This window comes from Pieris brassicae, chromosome 6 (genome assembly GCF_905147105.1).
Source record: "Pieris brassicae chromosome 6, ilPieBrab1.1, whole genome shotgun sequence".
Taxonomy (NCBI): Eukaryota; Metazoa; Arthropoda; class Insecta; order Lepidoptera; family Pieridae; genus Pieris; species Pieris brassicae.
The window spans coordinates 18365841-18385281 of record NC_059670.1 but is presented as its reverse complement, the minus strand read 5'-3'; the positions used below and the strand labels follow the sequence as shown (position 1 = coordinate 18385281).

Sequence of the window (19441 nt, the reverse complement as noted above, 5' to 3'; positions counted from 1 at the left end):
CGGCTTGATGGTGTGTCACTGCCAAATAAATTTATCTTTATTTTAACGAAAATCCTACACGAGGTTTTACAACGAATTCCAAAAATCGTGGTTTATTTCTGTTATTTTCAATACTACGCACAAAATCGAGCCAACCTTAATCTATTTCTGTGAAATGTTCTTAATCAGTCTCAAGAGTTTCCAAAGGAAAAAGAAAATGTGGCTAGTGGAAAAAACAAAATTAGACCAATTTGCTATGTAAACATACAGTTATACGTTTTTTTATAGAGCAGAGGGTAAATGGGTAGGGAGCTTACCTGATGTTGCCTTCCCAAGAACACTCCCAATGCTAGAGTGCTCGCGAGTACGTTGCCGGCCATTTAATAATTGGTTCGCTCCTTTCTTGAAGGACTCTACGTAAGTAATTGTACAATATTGTGAATTTTCTTTGCACAATAATTGGTCTAACCTTATAAACGAATCTACCTACGAGTACGATATTAACGCGTTTAAATAAAATATTATCGTGTAAGCAAAGGCTCCACAAACAATGACCGAAACTGTATTGTAAAAGTTAAATTACACCCAACTCCACAGATTTCTGTTCCGGCTCTTAATTTTTCTCATTTCGTCTCCCTTCACAGTTCATCTTAGCTAATTAAGTAATTATGCTAATTGTCTAGATTACTTAAAAGAATTCGACGTAAAACTCGCTCAAAGAGAAAATAAAACGTTATTTTCTTTGACCCGAATGTTTATTAATTGAATTGTATCTTAACTTTTTATCTCTGAGAGAGTTTCGTTATTCTCCATTTGTGAAAATAATTTAATAAATAAAAAGATAAAACAACCAGGTCACCATTATATTACAAATAGAAAATAAAAATAAGTGGAAGCTGGAAGTAAATAATGGGAACTAGGTCTAAACATAATTTACGTGAAAATATTTATGATAACGTAATCAAAAATCCGCCAACTTCATTAGTTAAATATATATTTATTCTGTCATTGTAATTTCGTGAAAACAGTGTAATTAGAGTGATTTGTTATTTGAAGAAGGGGGTAAAATATTATACTGGTATAAAGATGTAGAAAATGTAATTTATTTCCATTTAAATAGAATATCGTTAATTGCAGTTAGAAACAGAGGGCGACGTGAAAATTGTAAATAGGCCTAATCATTTTCATTAACGTCTCTTGGCACCCAGGGATCCGTAGTACCTAAAAAAATCATCTCGCTCAGCCTGTTAAATAAATTTGAATTTAGTATATCAATTTTACCACACACTGGTCGCATATTGAAGTTTTTTTTACGTGTAATGATTTTAAGTGCTCGCTTTTATAAGCTTATAAACTAAGCTATAGATGAAATACTTTCTTTGTGTCTGTTTCATACTATTTATTACTTTTTTAGAACCTACAGGATGTGATATGTATTATGTGCGATTTTTAACCTTTATTTTACAATGTCTATTTAACTTAATGTTGAACCATGTTAAAAACTTCTAGTAGAATGTTTACTACTATATAGTTATTTAAGCTATTCATTCCCTCATTCTTTAAAAGCCTTTGATACTGCTTTTACAGTATGTTCGTAACTTCACTCACATAACTCAAAATAGTTGTCTACAAAGTCTAAAAACTTCAAAATCTCAAAGGCAAAAACACGATTCAAAGGAACCTAAAACTTTGAATCACTGTAAGAATGTATGCGCAAGTTATGTATGTAATACAATATTCGTACAATGAGCATGAGGGTTTTTTTACTACAACTAGGGTGACCTAACGTCATCTTTAACATATGCAAATTTCTTCTTGATAAATCTTTCACAGTCTTGACCCACGCGTATTAATTAAAATATTTTGTAAAAAATATGTGTGTGCTATATTTTCAACCGAAAACTATACGTTATACGCTACGCCATATCGCTTATTCCTCTATTTATTGCATTTGTGTATAATTATAATTTTCATTTGTATATTATTACAATTGACAGTATCCAATGATTTTTAATGCGTGAAATAATTATAACTGTGCCTTGCATATGTGCGTAACGATGTGTAAATTTGGTTTTAAAAATAAAATTGATATTTTTATTATTTCATAACATATCATCTATATATTTATTACAAATTGAACCTGTTATTTAGTTAATATTACATGTTAACAATTTATTTCATTAATGTGGAATAAAATGATGTCTAGCAAGCTGTAAGACAACTCGAGTTTTAATTAAAATTTAATTAATTTTTAATTGTACTTGCCAAATGTAAATTATTTATAAATTCGTAAAAAATGAAAAAAAGAATGGTAACCTGATAAAAAAGTATAGGTACGCAATATTAACTAATACCATTTGTTTAATCAGATGGCAAATAATAAACCTAGCATTCTAATATAAGGAACTCCATGGGTCTACCGCATGAACACTCTTCACCAATCCTTAATCTACTCTTGACAAAGCTTTATATTCGTCCCATTGTGAAAAACGACGCTAATTATCCCGCGCGATCCCCGAGGATTGAATATTTTCGTCTTTCTGAAATAAATCATCATTATAACTTTGTTTAAATTTACATTAAAGCTCAGGAATACATTTATACATTGAATAAAATGCTTGAAAGTTTTGAATTGTCCTGTTTTTCTTACAGTAAAAGGTGTTCTATGACAGAGTTTACTGCGGAACGCCTTACGCGGTGGACGTGTACAAAAATTATTTGTTTCGCGAAATTAAATATATATAAGTAAAGAAATTGTAATATCAAAGTTAAATGTTTTCTTATTATTCCTTTCCTAATGTAAAAGTGACTTGAATTGAACGTGATTATTGATAAACTATATATGTATATAGTTGATTAAAATCGTTTTACCGTCACCAATCCAGTTAATATTATTAGTAATTAATATATATAAAGATTGGTTGAATGGCGTAAAAAGATCCTTATATTTAGTAAGTTATTTAAAAGCTGTAAATTTCTCTCAATAAATAAAATAAATAAATATTTAAATGTTACTTATTTGTATACATTATAATTTAAAAAAATATAGAAATACTTTCATAAACTTGTTAATAAGCGGTATGTGGAACCAGCTTACCATGTCAATATGCGTTAGGTATCTCTGAGTACGTATTTCAGCATGAAAGGAATTCCGCTATCTTTTATTTTTAAACTACAATCGTTGAATTAAAATAATTACGAACATAAAATGTTTAACTAATTATCTATCATGTGTTGGATATCTACTAAATATCTTTTCTTCTATTATATTCTTTAATACAAAGAGCAGTCTGTCTATCTAAAAACCGGAATATCGAAATGATATTTCTAAAGAACTAAAAAACCTCATAAACTTCTAAACTCGAACTCAAAGTAAATACAGACATTTTACATTAAATTCTGGGAAAACTTAACAAATATAAATCAAAAGCCGAGAGCTTTTCTTTTTGTAGTTCATCAAAAATGCAAAACTTCATGAAAATATATGCGGATCGGTGTTGAGTTGTAAAAAAAATTGTTCACACGCTTGTGATGCAGATTGCGGTCCAGAATTTTTACATATAAATACTAGCCTCCAGTGGCTACGTTACATATAATAAAAATATATCCATTTTTGGGCTACAATTTATGTTAAGTTGTATTAAAATGTTCCGTATTTAGTAAAACTTTATTGCAAATAGTGGCGTTATTACAAATAGGTGATGCCTAAAGACGCTTATAACATTGATTGAATAATATGTTATAGTCATCAACTGTTTAAGTAATATCTTTTTGATTATTTACTACATGCCAAGTTAGCGTTTTATATTATAACTATTGACTTACTTATGAATTCCGGCAAAAAGTACATTTGAAAATGTTATAAACGACGGAAATGGAGGTGATACAGGTGCATTCGTATTCGGCATTCCGGAGAGTCAGTTTATATTAATCCAAACAACTCTTGAACAGTCTCCATGTTAAATGCAGAAGGTAGAAGTCCTTTAATTGTACGTTTATGAATAAAGGGTGTGTTATTAAAAATATTATTAAGCTATAAATATCAATATTAGTTAACTGCTAATTAAATACGGTCCGTTCGGTTTAACGGATTTCGAAATTGATATCTATTTCACCGTATTAATTACAGTACTACAATAACAAATGTTATCAATTTATAATTGATATAGTAATGATAGTGTTATTATGGAGTTTCAAAAATCCTTTATATTTTCCAGTCCAGCGTGAGACTTTCATGCGTCTATCTGTTGTATATGTGTGCGTGCGGTACCATTGGTTCGACTCCGGCGAAGTGAAGGAAACCATAGAATTAGAAACCAAGTCGTGAGTCGGGCATATAAGGCTGATTTTGCATATTACAAAGAAAAACAAATTATCACGAAACAGACACAGAAATCTGAAGCCCACACCTAAGGGTTTGTAGCGCCACTGGTATGTCTTTTTGAATCGGTACTTATTTATTTGCTCCAAAGTATTCAGGAATAACATTGTAAATTCAATATCAACACGTTTTCACCTAAGTGAACCGTATTTTAAATTCAAGCGCAGATGTTGTTTTAGTTTTAATTTTATAGAGCTTGCAATAACTGCGCTGTGCACTTAAAAAAATCAATATGCGTAAATACAAGACCGGAACTTGATGAAAAGGCATTCTGTCCGTAAAATTTGCTAAAATACCGTCGACCCCTCGTTACGATTTTTGTAATCAAAAATGCAAATCTCCTGTTAAAATTATACTGATTTGCAAGTCCGCTTTTTACTCAGTACATTTTCTTTTTTGAGTCGCTGTTTCATAAAATTATCGTTGATTTTCAAACCGTTTCGACTCTAAAAAGAAACTGTTACAAAATGCAGATAGAAATGCATACTTTTAATGCGCAGTTTAGGTCCACCTTTTAAAGTAGGTCATGCATTTTCGGATGTAAATAGAATAAAGAAACAAAATCGGAGAAAATTTATTTAAGTACATTCAGATATTAGTTGACCGTAGTTAGTTAGTTTTTCGTGTTCCTCATAAGAAAGCGGAACTGGAACAACTTAGATTTGGTTGGAGTTCCTAAATTTTCATGGATTTTAAGATACTAGGTCTTAGTCCATTTTATTAGTTCTAAGGCTCGTTTAATATTATTTAATCTATCTGATCAACACCTAAGCTGATAGAGGATCCACCTACATATATGTTGTTAGATCCGGTAGTTTCAAGAACTTTTCATGTATCAGGCGGAGTGTTTGGCAAGTTCATATATTTAATCGTTTCTACATTATACAATTTTCTATTTTTTTTGTCTTTGCTATATTTTCTTTTTCTAAATAGCTGACCCGGTAAACGTCGTATTGCCATTTATATTATTTATAGGAAACATTTTTTTTAGTTAAATAAAAATAACTATTAACTATATTAAAAAAGGGGTAAAATAAAAACAAAAAAAGTTGGGGTGGGCACCCCTTATCACTTAGCGGTTTGAAATATAAATAATAAGTTACCGATTCTCAGGCTTACTGAATATGCATAAAAATTTCATAAGAATCGATCGAGCCGTTTCGTAGGAGTCTGGGAACGAACACTGCCTGCATAACTGTTATTGCCACAGTTAAAACTCTCTTCAATTAATATCCGAAATACGGAGAAAGTAAATACTTAAATAATTTCCAGTATTTTATTATTTATATTTCATTCATACAGGAAAAATTTAAAAATAAAGTATATCGTATATTCTAAAGTGCTGACATTCTTCATGTAGTAAAACTTAATCCAGGATAAACAGTAATTTAGGTCTGCCTTAGGTGCAGTCTGATGTCGTTAAAACAAATATGTATAAACATACTTGAAAGTAATATATAATGAGAACGATCTCCGTTTAATTAAAATTAATGAAATTTGTGATGAGATTAAAATAAACCCGACATTTGTGTCAAGTCTTTCGTTATACGAAATTTAGTCACGTTTGTATTACGTGAAACAACTTGGTGAAAAGTTCTTGTTACAAATGTACTTAGTCATCGTTTGAAATTATATATGAAATGTCTGTACTTTGATATCAAAGAGTCATTTGAAACGCAAAATTCGTTTAAAAGTATTTTTTTCAGTTTTGATGTTAACTCAAGTTTGAAGTTCTCCTAAAGTTCCCGTTTGAAGCACTGGGATACCTGGAATAACAATCTCTTTTTTCCATCAGTAGCTGTCTGTATAGCGGAACACCAGTTTCTATTCAATGACTCTCTTATTACAGTGTACAATTTTATGGACGTTGAGTTTTTCAATTGATTTGTCCATTTGCTCGGTCACGGGAGCCTTCTGTGTTACCAATGTCTTATTATATAGTCTAGCAACCTATAAATTATCCAATCTAGTATTACTTCATGATTTATGATGATGTTATGTTCACCAATTTTTTTTAAATACTCAGAGAGAATTTAATCATGCTTCAGGATAATATTTGCACACAGCCATGTAAGAGGCAGGAGGCACTTTCATAAAAAAAATCAATGGCGCTACAACCCTTTTAAGTCTTGGCCTCAGATTTTTGTATCTGTTTCATGATCATTTGTTAAACTAATAGGCAAGTAGGTGATCAGTCTTCTGTGCCTGACGCACGCCGTTGACTTTTTTGGGTCTAAGGCAAGCCGGTTTCCCCACGATGTTTTCCTTCACCGATCGAGCTAATGTTAAATGCGCACATAGAAAGAAAATCCATCGATGCACAGCCGGGGATCTAACCTACGACCTCAGGTATGAGAGTCACACGCTGAAGCCACAAGGCCAATACCAACATTAAAGCTTCGCCTTAATTGTTTATTTAATTAATTAAATATTGTATGTATTGTTATATGTTCCATTTTGACCGCGAGGTTAAAATAAGCTCGATTTTATTAATAACATTTATTTATTGAGTATTATTTTTATTATTTGAATATTCGTACAACATTCCCAGTCTTTTAACATTTTTGTAATACTAAATAAAATTTACTTCATGGCCTTTCGGTGGAGTCAATATAGGAGATACTAAACAAAAAAATGATCAGTGTAGGTCTAAAATGTCTATCGCATGTCGTTTCATCGTCGGACTTCCAACCGAAATTCAAAATTCACCTCGATTTCCGTCGTTACACAACTGAACATTTTTTTGCCGTGCAACATTACCAATTTGAGCCATCAGTTGGGGAAATTCAGGAGTAACATAACTGAGGGTTCTTCAAACTTCAAAGAAATTGAACTTTTATGGTACTGTGAGTATTGATGAGTGACATCAAGGTCTACTGTCCATTTGCATATGACCGAACGGAAATCAATGGAGCAAAAAAAATGATAAATCTAAATTTGGTATATCTTCCAATTAAACAATTAAATTTACTTCTAACTTTCGTACCGGGAAATTGTGACAACAAGAAGTGGATCAGTTTACTGAATACAGAGAAGTTGTTATAAATCATGATCAATCATGAGCAGGAGGAGTTAGGTTCGAACGCCTACTCGTTGGTCTGACCAAATCAAATCAATTATGGGTCTTAATTTCCCTAATGCCCTGATCGAAGCGAAGGATAGAGTATTGTTGGGGTTAGCAAGTCGACATATCGGTTAGGGCTTTTCAAGACAGCAGGACCTTTAGTAATGATGACAGCGAAGAAAAGAAATCCGTATAGAACCGTTAAGCCGTTATGAAACAAATAATGAATACTTACTGAATGTTGTTGTATTTATGACACATTTTCTGAATGAGCGTTTGAATGTCGAACCTAAAAAGTTTCGTCAGAAACTGCCCTGTCTTGCTTATAACTTTAAGAAAGTACATTTATCAGAACGGAATATTTTTTCTAATAAATCTTATTATTTATTAAAACTTATAATTAGAAGACATTATGTCGGTAACACATACATCCTGTTCACTGAATATATTTGACGGCCTTACATGTTTATTACATTTACTACATTTTAACCAAGTCGAGTGTTTTCATAAATCCTGCTAGGCGAACGTTAAACACACTGCCCACTTCATGTGTATTTTGAATGGTGGCAATAAAATGCAATATTATGCAGTCTCTCCAAGCTAAACTATGTTTGGTAAAGTAGTTTAAGTTGTATTTAAGTGTCAAATTATATTGCGCTAACATAAAACTTCTTTTATTCACACGCTTGCGATAAACCAAGAGAAAATGCTAAAAAATTCTATTTATCTTACACTAAAGATGTTATTAAATATGTTCATTGGAAGAAAATACTACTAAGAACTAATAATGGTTATTGACTTGCAAGACATTGGTTTTCAATATCACCATTATTTTAACCATGTAATAAAATTTAGATAAACCAATACATACGTAAATATTGTTAAATTTAGACATACAAATAACAATCGTAAATATAATTATGTGGACCTCTACGATTAACGCAACTCTATCGTGTAATAATTAACCATGCTTAATGAAACATTTATTAAACCTTTACTTATTAAATGGTTGCCTGGAAGAGATCGCTCGAAAGCGAAAAAGCCGCCAGCCTTCCTTCTTATTTAGTTATGTCAATTACATTATATTACTGTATATGCAAAAAAGTATCAACAAATAAAATAGTGTAGAATTAGTGCACAAAGGTGTGTTGGCGGTCGCATTAAAAATGTACAATTGTAATGTCATAGCTACACCTCATTAGTCGGCGAAGCGAGTGAGTGAGTTACACGGTGATGTAATACAATGAGAGTGTTAAATTGCGATTAGATATTTGTTTATTGGTATCTGGATGTGCAGTTTGGAACTAATGTCTATAGATATTGATATAGAAATTGAATCAAATGACAAAATCATTGTTTGTAAAAGTAAGTACATAAATAAACTAACTTTATTTTCCCTAGTATATATTTCACAAAAAAGAGTGCGACTATACATGAATTACAATCTAGCCTATGTTGACTTAATTTTCTACAATACTAATAAAAAGCTTTAACTAAGGTAATGTTCATTAACAGTCTTAGTGTTCTATAATGATTAACTTCTATAATAACTAGACATGTTTTTGAAGTGAAACTTCTTTATCGGCGTTGTAAAAAAATACCGTCACATTTTTCGCTTACGTGTCACATTATTCAGTTACGCGTCTTATTTTTCCGTTACGCGCCATGTTTTTCTTGTCCCTACCACGGTTGATTCGAATAGATCCGAAGCCATTGATAACAAAAATATATAATAACAATAACAATGATTACTATAATTCTATCACAATTAATGAAATTCTATAATAATCTAAGTAGTTATAACGTACAATGAAATAATTGTATTCATGACTATGAGAATAAAAGCCTTTTGTTAAATTTTATCTTATTTAACCAATTTCTGTAAAGTTGCATATAGTAGATCATTTTGCAAAAAATAAGGTCATAAAGAAGTTTCACATCTTACGTACACGCACATTTTTTTCTATTATTAAATAATAGATACTACGGTCTAACAGCAGGCGAGCCGAGTTGCACGCCGACATAATTTGATTACGTATGCATTAAGTGCATTTCCATTTCTGTATAAGCGCGGATGTCTTTCAAATCTGAACATTGAAGCAACCGTTTGTCTTCCGTTAAACGGATTCATTTGAATTTCGAATATATTTAAGTACTTTTCGTTACACTTATATGTATTTAAAATTATTTTATCAAAATAAACTTTTTGTGTTAACGACGAAACAATACTGGTGAACTTCGGAAAAATGTACCAAACTGGTTGATATTTTGTTTCTTTCGGTATATTTCATTCCAATTCCAACTATTTAGTATTTATACAAACCCTGTCCGTGATCCTCCATTTTCTTTTATATATAGGCAAGTGTTAAGCTCTATACCTACCTAATATTGATAATATAACGACTGGGAGCGTAATTTCCACCTTGAAGAGCCGGTCTCGGCGCTGTATAGCCCAAGTGGAACGCTATGCTATAGGTATTGGCTCTCAAAACCGCTGTCATAAAGGGAGTTCCTCACTGTTTGGCACCTATTGTAGATACCACCCAAAGCATCCGAGCCCTACCACCTGCACCGTGGACCGTGCACCTACAAATCATCAGATGGATTAATCCAATCTCCAGGCGAACTCTTACGCCAATCATGTTAATTTACTAGATACAAAATACAATTCTTAAACAATGCAATGTTTCACGTCGGCAAAATTAACTGAGATAGAACAGATCTAATTGTCTATTTCGCCCATATTCAAGACAATGGAGGCTAATTGCTGAACTGACAATGAGGCTTCACAGTGAAAGCCTCAGTCGTAACAGAAATGTTAGTTTAGCCTTTTGTTTATTAACTTATAATAACTTACGCCAGTATTAAAGAAAACACATAACGTATTATACTGATTTTGAAATTAACTTGGTTAACGTCCATATTAATTTCAGATATAAGATAATATAACGCCGAGTCGCGAGAGTATTTTAGCCAAATTCAGTGTTATTCAATAATCTTCAAGATTGTATATATATTTAATCATTTTAATTTAATTAAATATCGCCTACGTGGAATTCGGTTATATTTATCAGATCCTCTTCAATAATAATAATAATGTTTCAGAGAATTTAATACGCTTAAATCTTTGTCACTATTGGCATACATTTTATAAAATCCGTGAGGTACTTTACTTTAACATATATAAAGAGTCAATTTAAAGGTCAGTACGAGTCAGCTACTAAATAATGTGAAATTATCGATAGATATATGGAAGCATATGCCAGTAGAAATAGTTTTATATTTTCTATCAGATCTATCTTATCAAATAAATTTAATATTGATTCCTTTCAAGTTATGTTTACGCTATGATCGAAGGAGATAGTTTATTAGGGAATCTGTGTTACAAGATTATTTTTCTTATTTAGAAAAAAAGTGAAAATTTTATAAAGAATAGTTACAATACGACAAATTTTAATAAGACTTAATTTAAGCATCTTAATTCTAATTTATTTTAGGCCTTGAAGTTTAAACGTATTACGAAGTTAATTTAAATTAGAGTTGGGCCATTTGACTTATTATTAAATAACGTAGGTTTTGTTGAGGTCTAATACGAAACTGTTAAAAGTTTATATTTAAAAAAATATAAATATTTAAAAAACTCTGAAAAAAGAATTCATTTTTTTGTTCATCAAGCTAAATTCAATTATTTGTACTTTTACTCATTCAGGTGTGTTAGATGCAAAATAATTATAACAATGTCCCAAGATAAATTGAACCTTATCGAAATGCTGAATGCTGTTGGGAGTATAACAGGCTTATCAGTGTGAAGAAAGGAAGGTGCTGCTCTTTCTCCGACCTAAAATGCGGATCTTTGACCAGCCTAACCACTGACTAGCCGGCTCGAAGGCAGTGACTAAGGTGGAGACTTCTCCATTATCTATAAACTTTTATATACGAGTCGGTTAGGTAGTTAGTCTTGCAGTTAGCAAGGGAATAATAGAGTGACTGAGTGAAAGATGTTGCGTTGCGTACTCTCATATCTGAGGTTGTAGGTTCGAGCCCCGGCTGTGCACCAATTGACTTTCTTTCTAAGGGCGCATTTAACATTCGCTCATTCGGAGAAGGAAAGCATCGTGAGGAAACCGGCTTGCCTTAGACGTTAGTTAGTCGTTTTTCTACAAACGTAGAATAAGGCGAAAGATAAGATTTTTTAGAAGATTTTTATCTTGTTACGCCAAAGAAGTATTTATGTACGCGCGTTAGAATTTACTTCTAAGACACGTACAATCACTAAGTACACACACATTTTTTTAAAGTTGTGTGGGCCTGGGTATCCGGAAGCTATATCCAGGATGCTCCCTTCGGTCAGTGAAATAATATGTGCTGGTTCGGCTGTCGCGTGCCAGTATAATAAAAAAAGGAATCCAATAATCGATAAGACTAAAACTACCACTTACCATCAACGGTGGCGTATTTCACTCTAAACACTGGATCCTTCAATGATGAATAAAAAAAAACTAAATGCTATACGGTATGCGGTATATATTTAGTGCGCACGCGAGAGCGGTTAAAATTTAACTCCCTTGCGCCATTACGCCGTGAAAACTTCCACTTCCGGTGCGTATGTCAAAGTCAAATCGACAATTGGCATCCTTCTTTGATTTAGCGCGAACAAAAGTGAAAGATCAACCTACGTTATGATTTACGTCTACGAATGTACCTAAGTTATCACGAATTTTGATTTAAAACAGTGTGTTAAACACAACGCGTTCTTAAAATTTTTCACAGGCTCTGTCAATGGAAGACCATTGCTGACTTGAGCGATTCTTGATCCTCAGGTTGCATCTTCATATCATGACTGAGGAATATTATTGGTTATTGGATAGATTTGTGGACACAGTTTCCGTACTCTCAATAGGTCCGTTGTGGGTAAAGTCCTGGCTAACTAAGCCAGCCTCACTCCTTCCAAAAGCACAGAAGCCTCCTGGGCACTTCGCAGGTTTCATCCTCATTGTTCCGAGGATTTATTTAGATTAGCTACAGCCTAGCAGTCCCGGATTACGTGGGTGACTGATTCCTCTGCGCTGAAACAGCCTCCGCCCCTGGGGGACTGTGTACTAATGGACTTTTCTATTTATTTCTATTGACTTTTCTTCTTTGAATATAAAAGGTGTGTGTCAAGCGCAAAAGGATGACCTTGCCTATTAAGAAAAAAAAATATGTATACGAGTGTTATGCTTACTTCTAACAAAACTGTTTAGCATATAAATTAAGTATTAACAGGTTTTGAAAAACCAAATACATAAATAAAATAAAATAATTTTTGTGATTTATTCACGTCGCAGTGTCTTTATATGTTTGAATCAGTTTTTATAGTATTAAGTTAGACAATTATGCTTTCTTAAATCCCAATCGCATTGTCTCCGACACTTTGCATTAAGTAAAAGCATTTTAAATTTAATTTATAATTAAATATCTAAATCTGTCTTAAGGTCACTATACGAGAATAAAAATTAGTTAAAAGTGTTGCTGTTGCAAAGTTTCGAAACAAATTACACTAAAAACTCCATTATAATTGCTAATTTCGCGTCTGAAATTTAACTGTCATAACGTTTTAATCGTTTAGTGAAATGATGAAAAGACAAAGTTTAATGCTTATTCTGTGATGATAAATGAGGGCCGTACGAGGCAAAGACATTTCCGGTTTTCAGTTATGCGTTATCGTTCTTTGGCATGCAACCGTTTGAATGCTTCTTCACTTGGCTTCTGGTTTTTAAATGACAAAGACTTTAATTTCAAAGCTTATCTAGTTTCATATTACGTATAGTGAAAGAAATCAATAACAAAAAAATGTATATATTTAAATTAAATATTTTAAGGAATGTGTAACTAAGTTTGTTATGAAAGAGCTGGAAACCCTGACACAGGTATATTTTTTTACTTAAAAGGGTTCCCAAATCTTACACATTGTAATGAAATTGAACTTAAAATGAATAAACATATTTTAATATTATTATTAAAGTGAAAGATTTTTTTTCCTGCGGTAAGATACTGGTTGTATCACAATGTTACACATTTATTTTATAAGGCAATTCACGGCAATTTAAAATCTTAAATAGATAATTATTTCATCATATGAAGAAAATACAATTTTACATAAACAAGACACGTCTTTTATCACAATATTTCTGTTATTGTATAATACCTTTATAATAAAATAGATCCTTCGGGAAACGGTTGTCGCTGGCAACACTAACTTTAGCTGTCACAGCACTCATACTCGTTTGATCCGTGTAAAAAAAACCACAAAAAGTTGTAATTATTTTTTAATGTACTTCCATTTATGTATTAAAAATAGATGACGTAGAGCACTTTATTATATAAAATAAGTATATAACGTATACAATGCCCAAGTACTAATTAATCGTTGTATAACCTTGATTTCGATACTGACAATACGCCACTAATCAAAAACTAATATAGTAGTACTATGTATACTTAAACAATCTATATATCTTTGTGTGTGTATGTAATACACGTACGCGTACTTAGGACGAAAAAACAGGCGAGGTCTTGACCTCCACCACTAATATTAATTGCCAAGTTTTTGTTTTATAATGTGCTTTTAACGCAAAACCAAAAACTGGTTTATTATTCAAAAACCTATAAAAAGAAGTCTCATTACTGTTGGGTAAACCTCAATTTTCACTTTAATAAATTGAAACTTCATGAAACATGCTAAGAAGTTTATAATTATTCTTAAGACTTAATTAGCAACAAGTCAATAAAGGGTAACCTTTATAAATGTCAGATTACTGCGTCAATAATTTTCTTGCGAGTATTATTTTCAGAAGGTCACTTTAAGCGTCCCTTTTAGGTCAAAAGATATTCTAGGAAAATTAATAAAACTGGATGGAGATAATTAAACACTTTGGACTCCCAATTAATTCTAAGATAATATAATTGTATCTAGCTTTTAATGCATAATAGTGGAACAGTCTAAAATACGTTTTTTTTATTTAAATAATAAACTGCTATTTGCAAGTACAAGCAGAAGCATATCTTTCATGAAATGAACATAATATGAATCATTTCTTTCAGTAAAGGTCTATCTGTTATTAATGTATCCGACTAAGCGCATGCATGCTAGCGGTTCTGGCGATTCTCCTTAGGACTCTTCATAACTATTTTGATAATATTACGATCCGATAAACAGTGACTTTTAAAGCTCCCGAGTACTAAACAGACATCAGCACACAAAATTTGTTTCGTTTCATCGGACGCTGTCAGAATACGTGCGTCGTTTCACAACTGAGCATTTAAAGCAGTTTTTGCCGTGCCGTAAATTTGTGGAACCAATTGTTTACTAAACCAATTCATCTTAGGGTCCTTTAAGATAAGAGCGTACCAAATCTTCAAGGGTCAGCATCATACTACTGCCCTTGGGCATTGTGAGTGTCTATATTCGGCGGCATCACGTAACACCAGATGAGCCTCTGAGTAAAAACAAGTTGACAAATTCTACGCCTATTTAGTCGATTTATAAGCTCTCTTTGCCTATACCAAGTGTTAGTTCGTAAACAAACTGCGCTATTGCTGTTATATAACCATTACGCATTAGATATATTTGGATCAAGTGAATTAAATTATCCTAAGGATTATCAAAGGGGAGATGATAAATAATACAAGTAATATGTCGAAAAAGTTTATTATTATTACATTGAAAGCATTATCAGGTGCTTGTTATCCTAGTATATACAACTTATATAATATATGTTATAACAAAGGTATAAGCTTTCGGCCGACGTGCGCTGAAAGCCAAGCTTATGCTACTCTTATTATCAATTCCTTCACTTAACTCTTTTTCTTACAATCAATATTGATAATGAATTCAATGTTTTGTATAAACAATTTATGCACTAATATTTCTGATAGAATTTTTTTATAAAACTTTAAATGGCGTTCATAAAACGTTTTTTTTTGTATTCTAAGAAAATGTTACTTTATTTCATTTGATGGCTATTTTTATCAATCCGTGGGTATGGCACAACGCACTACTATTGTGCATATTAAAAGTAATTAAGTCACGATAAAATTATTCAAAATAAAATCAGTGAAGTATAAAAGGGCCATACAAGTTCACTTCGCAATACGCTGCTAGACATTATGGCATCTATTTTTGATAGGAAAAGTAAGAGAAAGAGTTAAATACAATACAAATAGTTAAACTAGCATAAAAACCGTGCATTGTCTATGCTTAACCGTCTGTCAAAAATATACTTTTTCTTTCTCTACAAAATCTTTACCTAAATTAGTTGACTATCTATAGTTCAGAGGTTAGATATTTCATGAATAAAATAATATCATAATAGAATATTCGTAAAAAAACGGGAACGTTTAGGAATTATTTTTAAAAGTATGTGCATTAGAAAAGATTTAAATGTATGTTTAGTTACGTCTGTCGTTGATATAATGACGAATTTCATAACCAAACAATATTGAAACATTTAGATATATATAACATAAAAACTCCTCTCGAAGTTACCAATTAGTAGACTTTAAATTCCTTAAAAGCTTGATATAGTTTAGGAGCTATTCATAAAATTGCTAACCTCAAAAACATCTACATTAACCTCGCGATATTGTCAGCGTATTTACTATAAGTCCATATTAAAAAGTTTTCATTAGAATGTGTTCAGTCAATGCACCCAATTTCGGCATTAGATCGCTATCTTTATTTTCCTTTCTGTGTCTGCATTTTTTATCTTTTAGTCCGATTTCGGATTTGTTGTGAGTATTCTTTATTTGAGTTGAAAGATATAGGTTTTTTTTATTACAAGAATTACACGCACAGTTAACATTTTCACAATCACTTAATTGTTTCTTAACTTTGTTCTTGGTTTTTATGGGAATGTTCTCTTTAACCGCTTCAACTACCAGGTGCTTGTGGTCAAAGCAAGTTTTTGATTTCTGAAATGAAAATACACTTAATGTATAAAGAAATCTAAGATTAAACTTAACTTAAATACACATTTTTAAGTAAGCAGTAACAACGAAACATTTTGTTTGCGGCTTAAAGTAGATAAATGAATAACTTTAAGTATAATGTTGCAAATGACCTTTTGAAAAATTATTAATTTACAACTCCATATGAACTTACTCCAGCGCCAGTTTAGGATTTTAAGTAACTTAACGGATATTCCTATATGGAACGCCTTGTTAAAGCTGCAAAATATTCAAAAACCTTTCTTAGTGGGTTTTTACTTCAAACATATATTAAGTGCCAAAAGGGTTATAATCTTTTATAATAAATAAATAACAGACTCCGTACATAACTATTATATTATAAAATTAATTATACTATCAACTCACTTCTGAATATATATTAATGTAATTAACTAATGGTCAGTATTAATTAGTGATTAGATCGCAAATTTCAACTAATAACACAGTACATAAGGCATTGTATGTATGACACGCCCTAGTATAATATTTTATATAACATATATTTAATATGTATAATATGAAAGAGAACACTATCAACATAAATGGGAAGCTCTGTACCATATCTTAAACAGAGTTAGCAATATATAGAACTAATTCACAGGGCATCGAACGTATTAGTTTACTTACTGTAGGATTCACAGCTCTGGAATAGATCTGAACTCTCCCCTCCAGTTCCATCTTTAGTCTCCAATCTCTCCAATACATATGAGCGGCAGCGCTACTAGGCCACCCTCTTCGCCATGTGTGCCATCTGCAAAATAATAAGCTATAGAGCTTCTTCTTCTAGAGAACATATTAACAAAATATCAATTATGTATTAAGTTTTGTTTTTGACGCCAACAGACGCCAAAATGACATTAGAAACCAAAAAATGCTCGCTCGTAGTTCAATTAAAAAAACATTTTACAACCATTCGTATTTAAAATACGAAAAATTTAGAATCTTCTTACTTCTGAAAGTAACCATACTGAAATAGTCTCAGAAAAACAAGTGATTAAACGCGTGAAGCGTCAATCATTAAAAATTGTAGTGTATTATGATCAATAATGATACAGGACGCCAATTCACAACAGGACACTCGCATTAAACCAGCACACGTATCTTTTTAAAACCACCATTAAACTGATATTGATTGATGATGTCGTTGTTAACGCGATTTCCGGCTTTATTTATCAGGAGTATCGTTTGCATAATAGCAACTCGTAGGCTACGGTTATTGAGAATCAATGTCATAGCGAATGCATTTATTTGTTGTTTTCTTATTCTATATTTAAAATAATAAATTTATATAAGTGGCCATGACCTCCTATGTCATCATTTGTCAATCTAATAGGCAAGTAGGTGATCAGCCTCCAGTGCTGGAAACACGCCGTCACCATATTTTCCTTCACCGTTCGAGCGAATGTTAAACGCGCATATAGAAAGAAAGTCCATTGATGCACAGCCGGCGATCGAACCTAGCATCTTAAGGATGAGACGCAAACTGAAGCCACTACAGGTCAACACTGCTTTAAAATCAGTATTAAAATAAAAAAGTACAATTTGCTGGAATATTGATCACTGTTATATATGTGCATACAAAATCTAGATAGTAAAACAGGTTCTTTTGGATAAAAGAGTAGGTATATTGATTTCCTTACCGTGTCAAAAGCTGTAAAATTCTTGACTTCTGCCCTAAAGCTCGATACACCAGTGCTGTTGATCTTAATGAGATAAGGTCAGCACGCACGGAGCGTTGTAATGACTTCGACCGGATACTAACTCTTGTTGCTTCTAAATAGTACTTGGATGCTGGACCTAGAAGACCTGTAAATGTTAGCTTTAGTTTATTCATAATCTTTGTTTTATAGTCATAATATTTACTTAGGCGGTACACTCTTTCGTAACTGTTACTTGTTTCACCTGGATTCAGTGAGTCAGAGTAAAGTGAATAAATTAATTTAAAAAAAATCTTCTGTACGTCTATACTTTTTTGATAGTGAAAATTTTGAATCGCACTTGAATGAAATTTTAGCTGGCTGCAAATGAAAATGGAAAATAAATGCACAATATTTACGCAAAACAGCACCTTTATTCTTAAGCCAATTTCCATATAAAATATAATGTTCCCAGTTATTAGGCTCCAGCTCTACCAGTCTTCTCAAAATGCTCAATTTTTCTATTTCTGGTTTCAACGACATCAGTTCAACATGAGCCTGAATAAATCGAGGCTGCAACGTGATACACCGTTCCAACATTCTTATAGCTTGTTCCATACGACCTGTTTTTCTGTAAGAAATGTTACAGTCAGAAAATGTGTTTTAATGGAAAACTTCTTTAACGGATATAAATTGGAATTTCTCTTTCAGTTATTTGCTGACCACGACATCACGTGGATGTAATATGAATGTGTGTAAAATTCGAAGGTATTCGTTACATTTTTTTCAATTTATGTATGTATTATACACATCATTTGTTAATCTCATAAGCAAGTAGGTGATCAGCCTCCTTCCTGTGCCTGTTTCCTTACGATGTTTTCCTTTACCGCTCGAGCGAATGTTAAACGCACACAGAAATAAATTCCATTGGTGCACAGCCGGGAATCGAACCTACGACCTCAAGGATAACATTCGCACGCTGAAGCCACTAGGCCAACACTGCTCCCTATTAATAGTTAAAAAACGACTGCACTTTGTTTTTATTTTATGTTGCAAGTAGGTAGTTTTACATATATCATATTCTTCTATCTATATATCCGAAGTCGAGATTGATTAACGAATTATGTAATAATTACGTAAGATTTTTATCATTTCATCGTTCCGAAAAAAGAATTTAGAACTTTTACCTCTTGAGGTTATAAGCATATATTATAAGTTTGTTATGAAATAAAGTTAACAAGCTTCTATTGTTCTGGAGTTGTGGCGTGCTTTTAACTATCAGAGTTAACAGGGAATGCTCGCTTAACGTAGAGCATAGTTACCTAAACTTTGTTGAAAATATTTAGAATGATTACTACTTGCTGTCTGAGATTCTAAAAAGTTGGTAACATA

General features: G+C 32.0%; 1 protein-coding gene across 2 annotated transcripts in view; it reads right to left on the bottom strand.

The window, feature by feature from the left end:
- Window positions 1-15098: 15098 nt before the first annotated feature.
- The window catches only part of LOC123711300 (protein O-mannosyl-transferase TMTC1-like), a 98180-nt gene continuing 93837 nt past the window's right edge, over window positions 15099-19441 (bottom strand). The window contains exons 12-16 of one of the 2 annotated variants that reach the window (XR_006753931.1): window positions 18481-18680; window positions 18053-18218; window positions 17040-17163; window positions 16567-16631; window positions 16323-16376 (exon numbers count right to left, since the gene is read on the bottom strand). Coding sequence is in view for 1 of the 2 variants with exons in the window: in XM_045663817.1 (XP_045519773.1) it covers window positions 16077-16376; window positions 17040-17163; window positions 18053-18218; window positions 18481-18680 (790 nt within the window). In the remaining variant the exon portion in view is untranslated. Of the gene's footprint in view, window positions 16377-16566; window positions 16632-17039; window positions 17164-18052; window positions 18219-18480; window positions 18681-19441 lie in introns of both variants that reach the window. The other variant, XM_045663817.1, reaches the window with a different exon arrangement.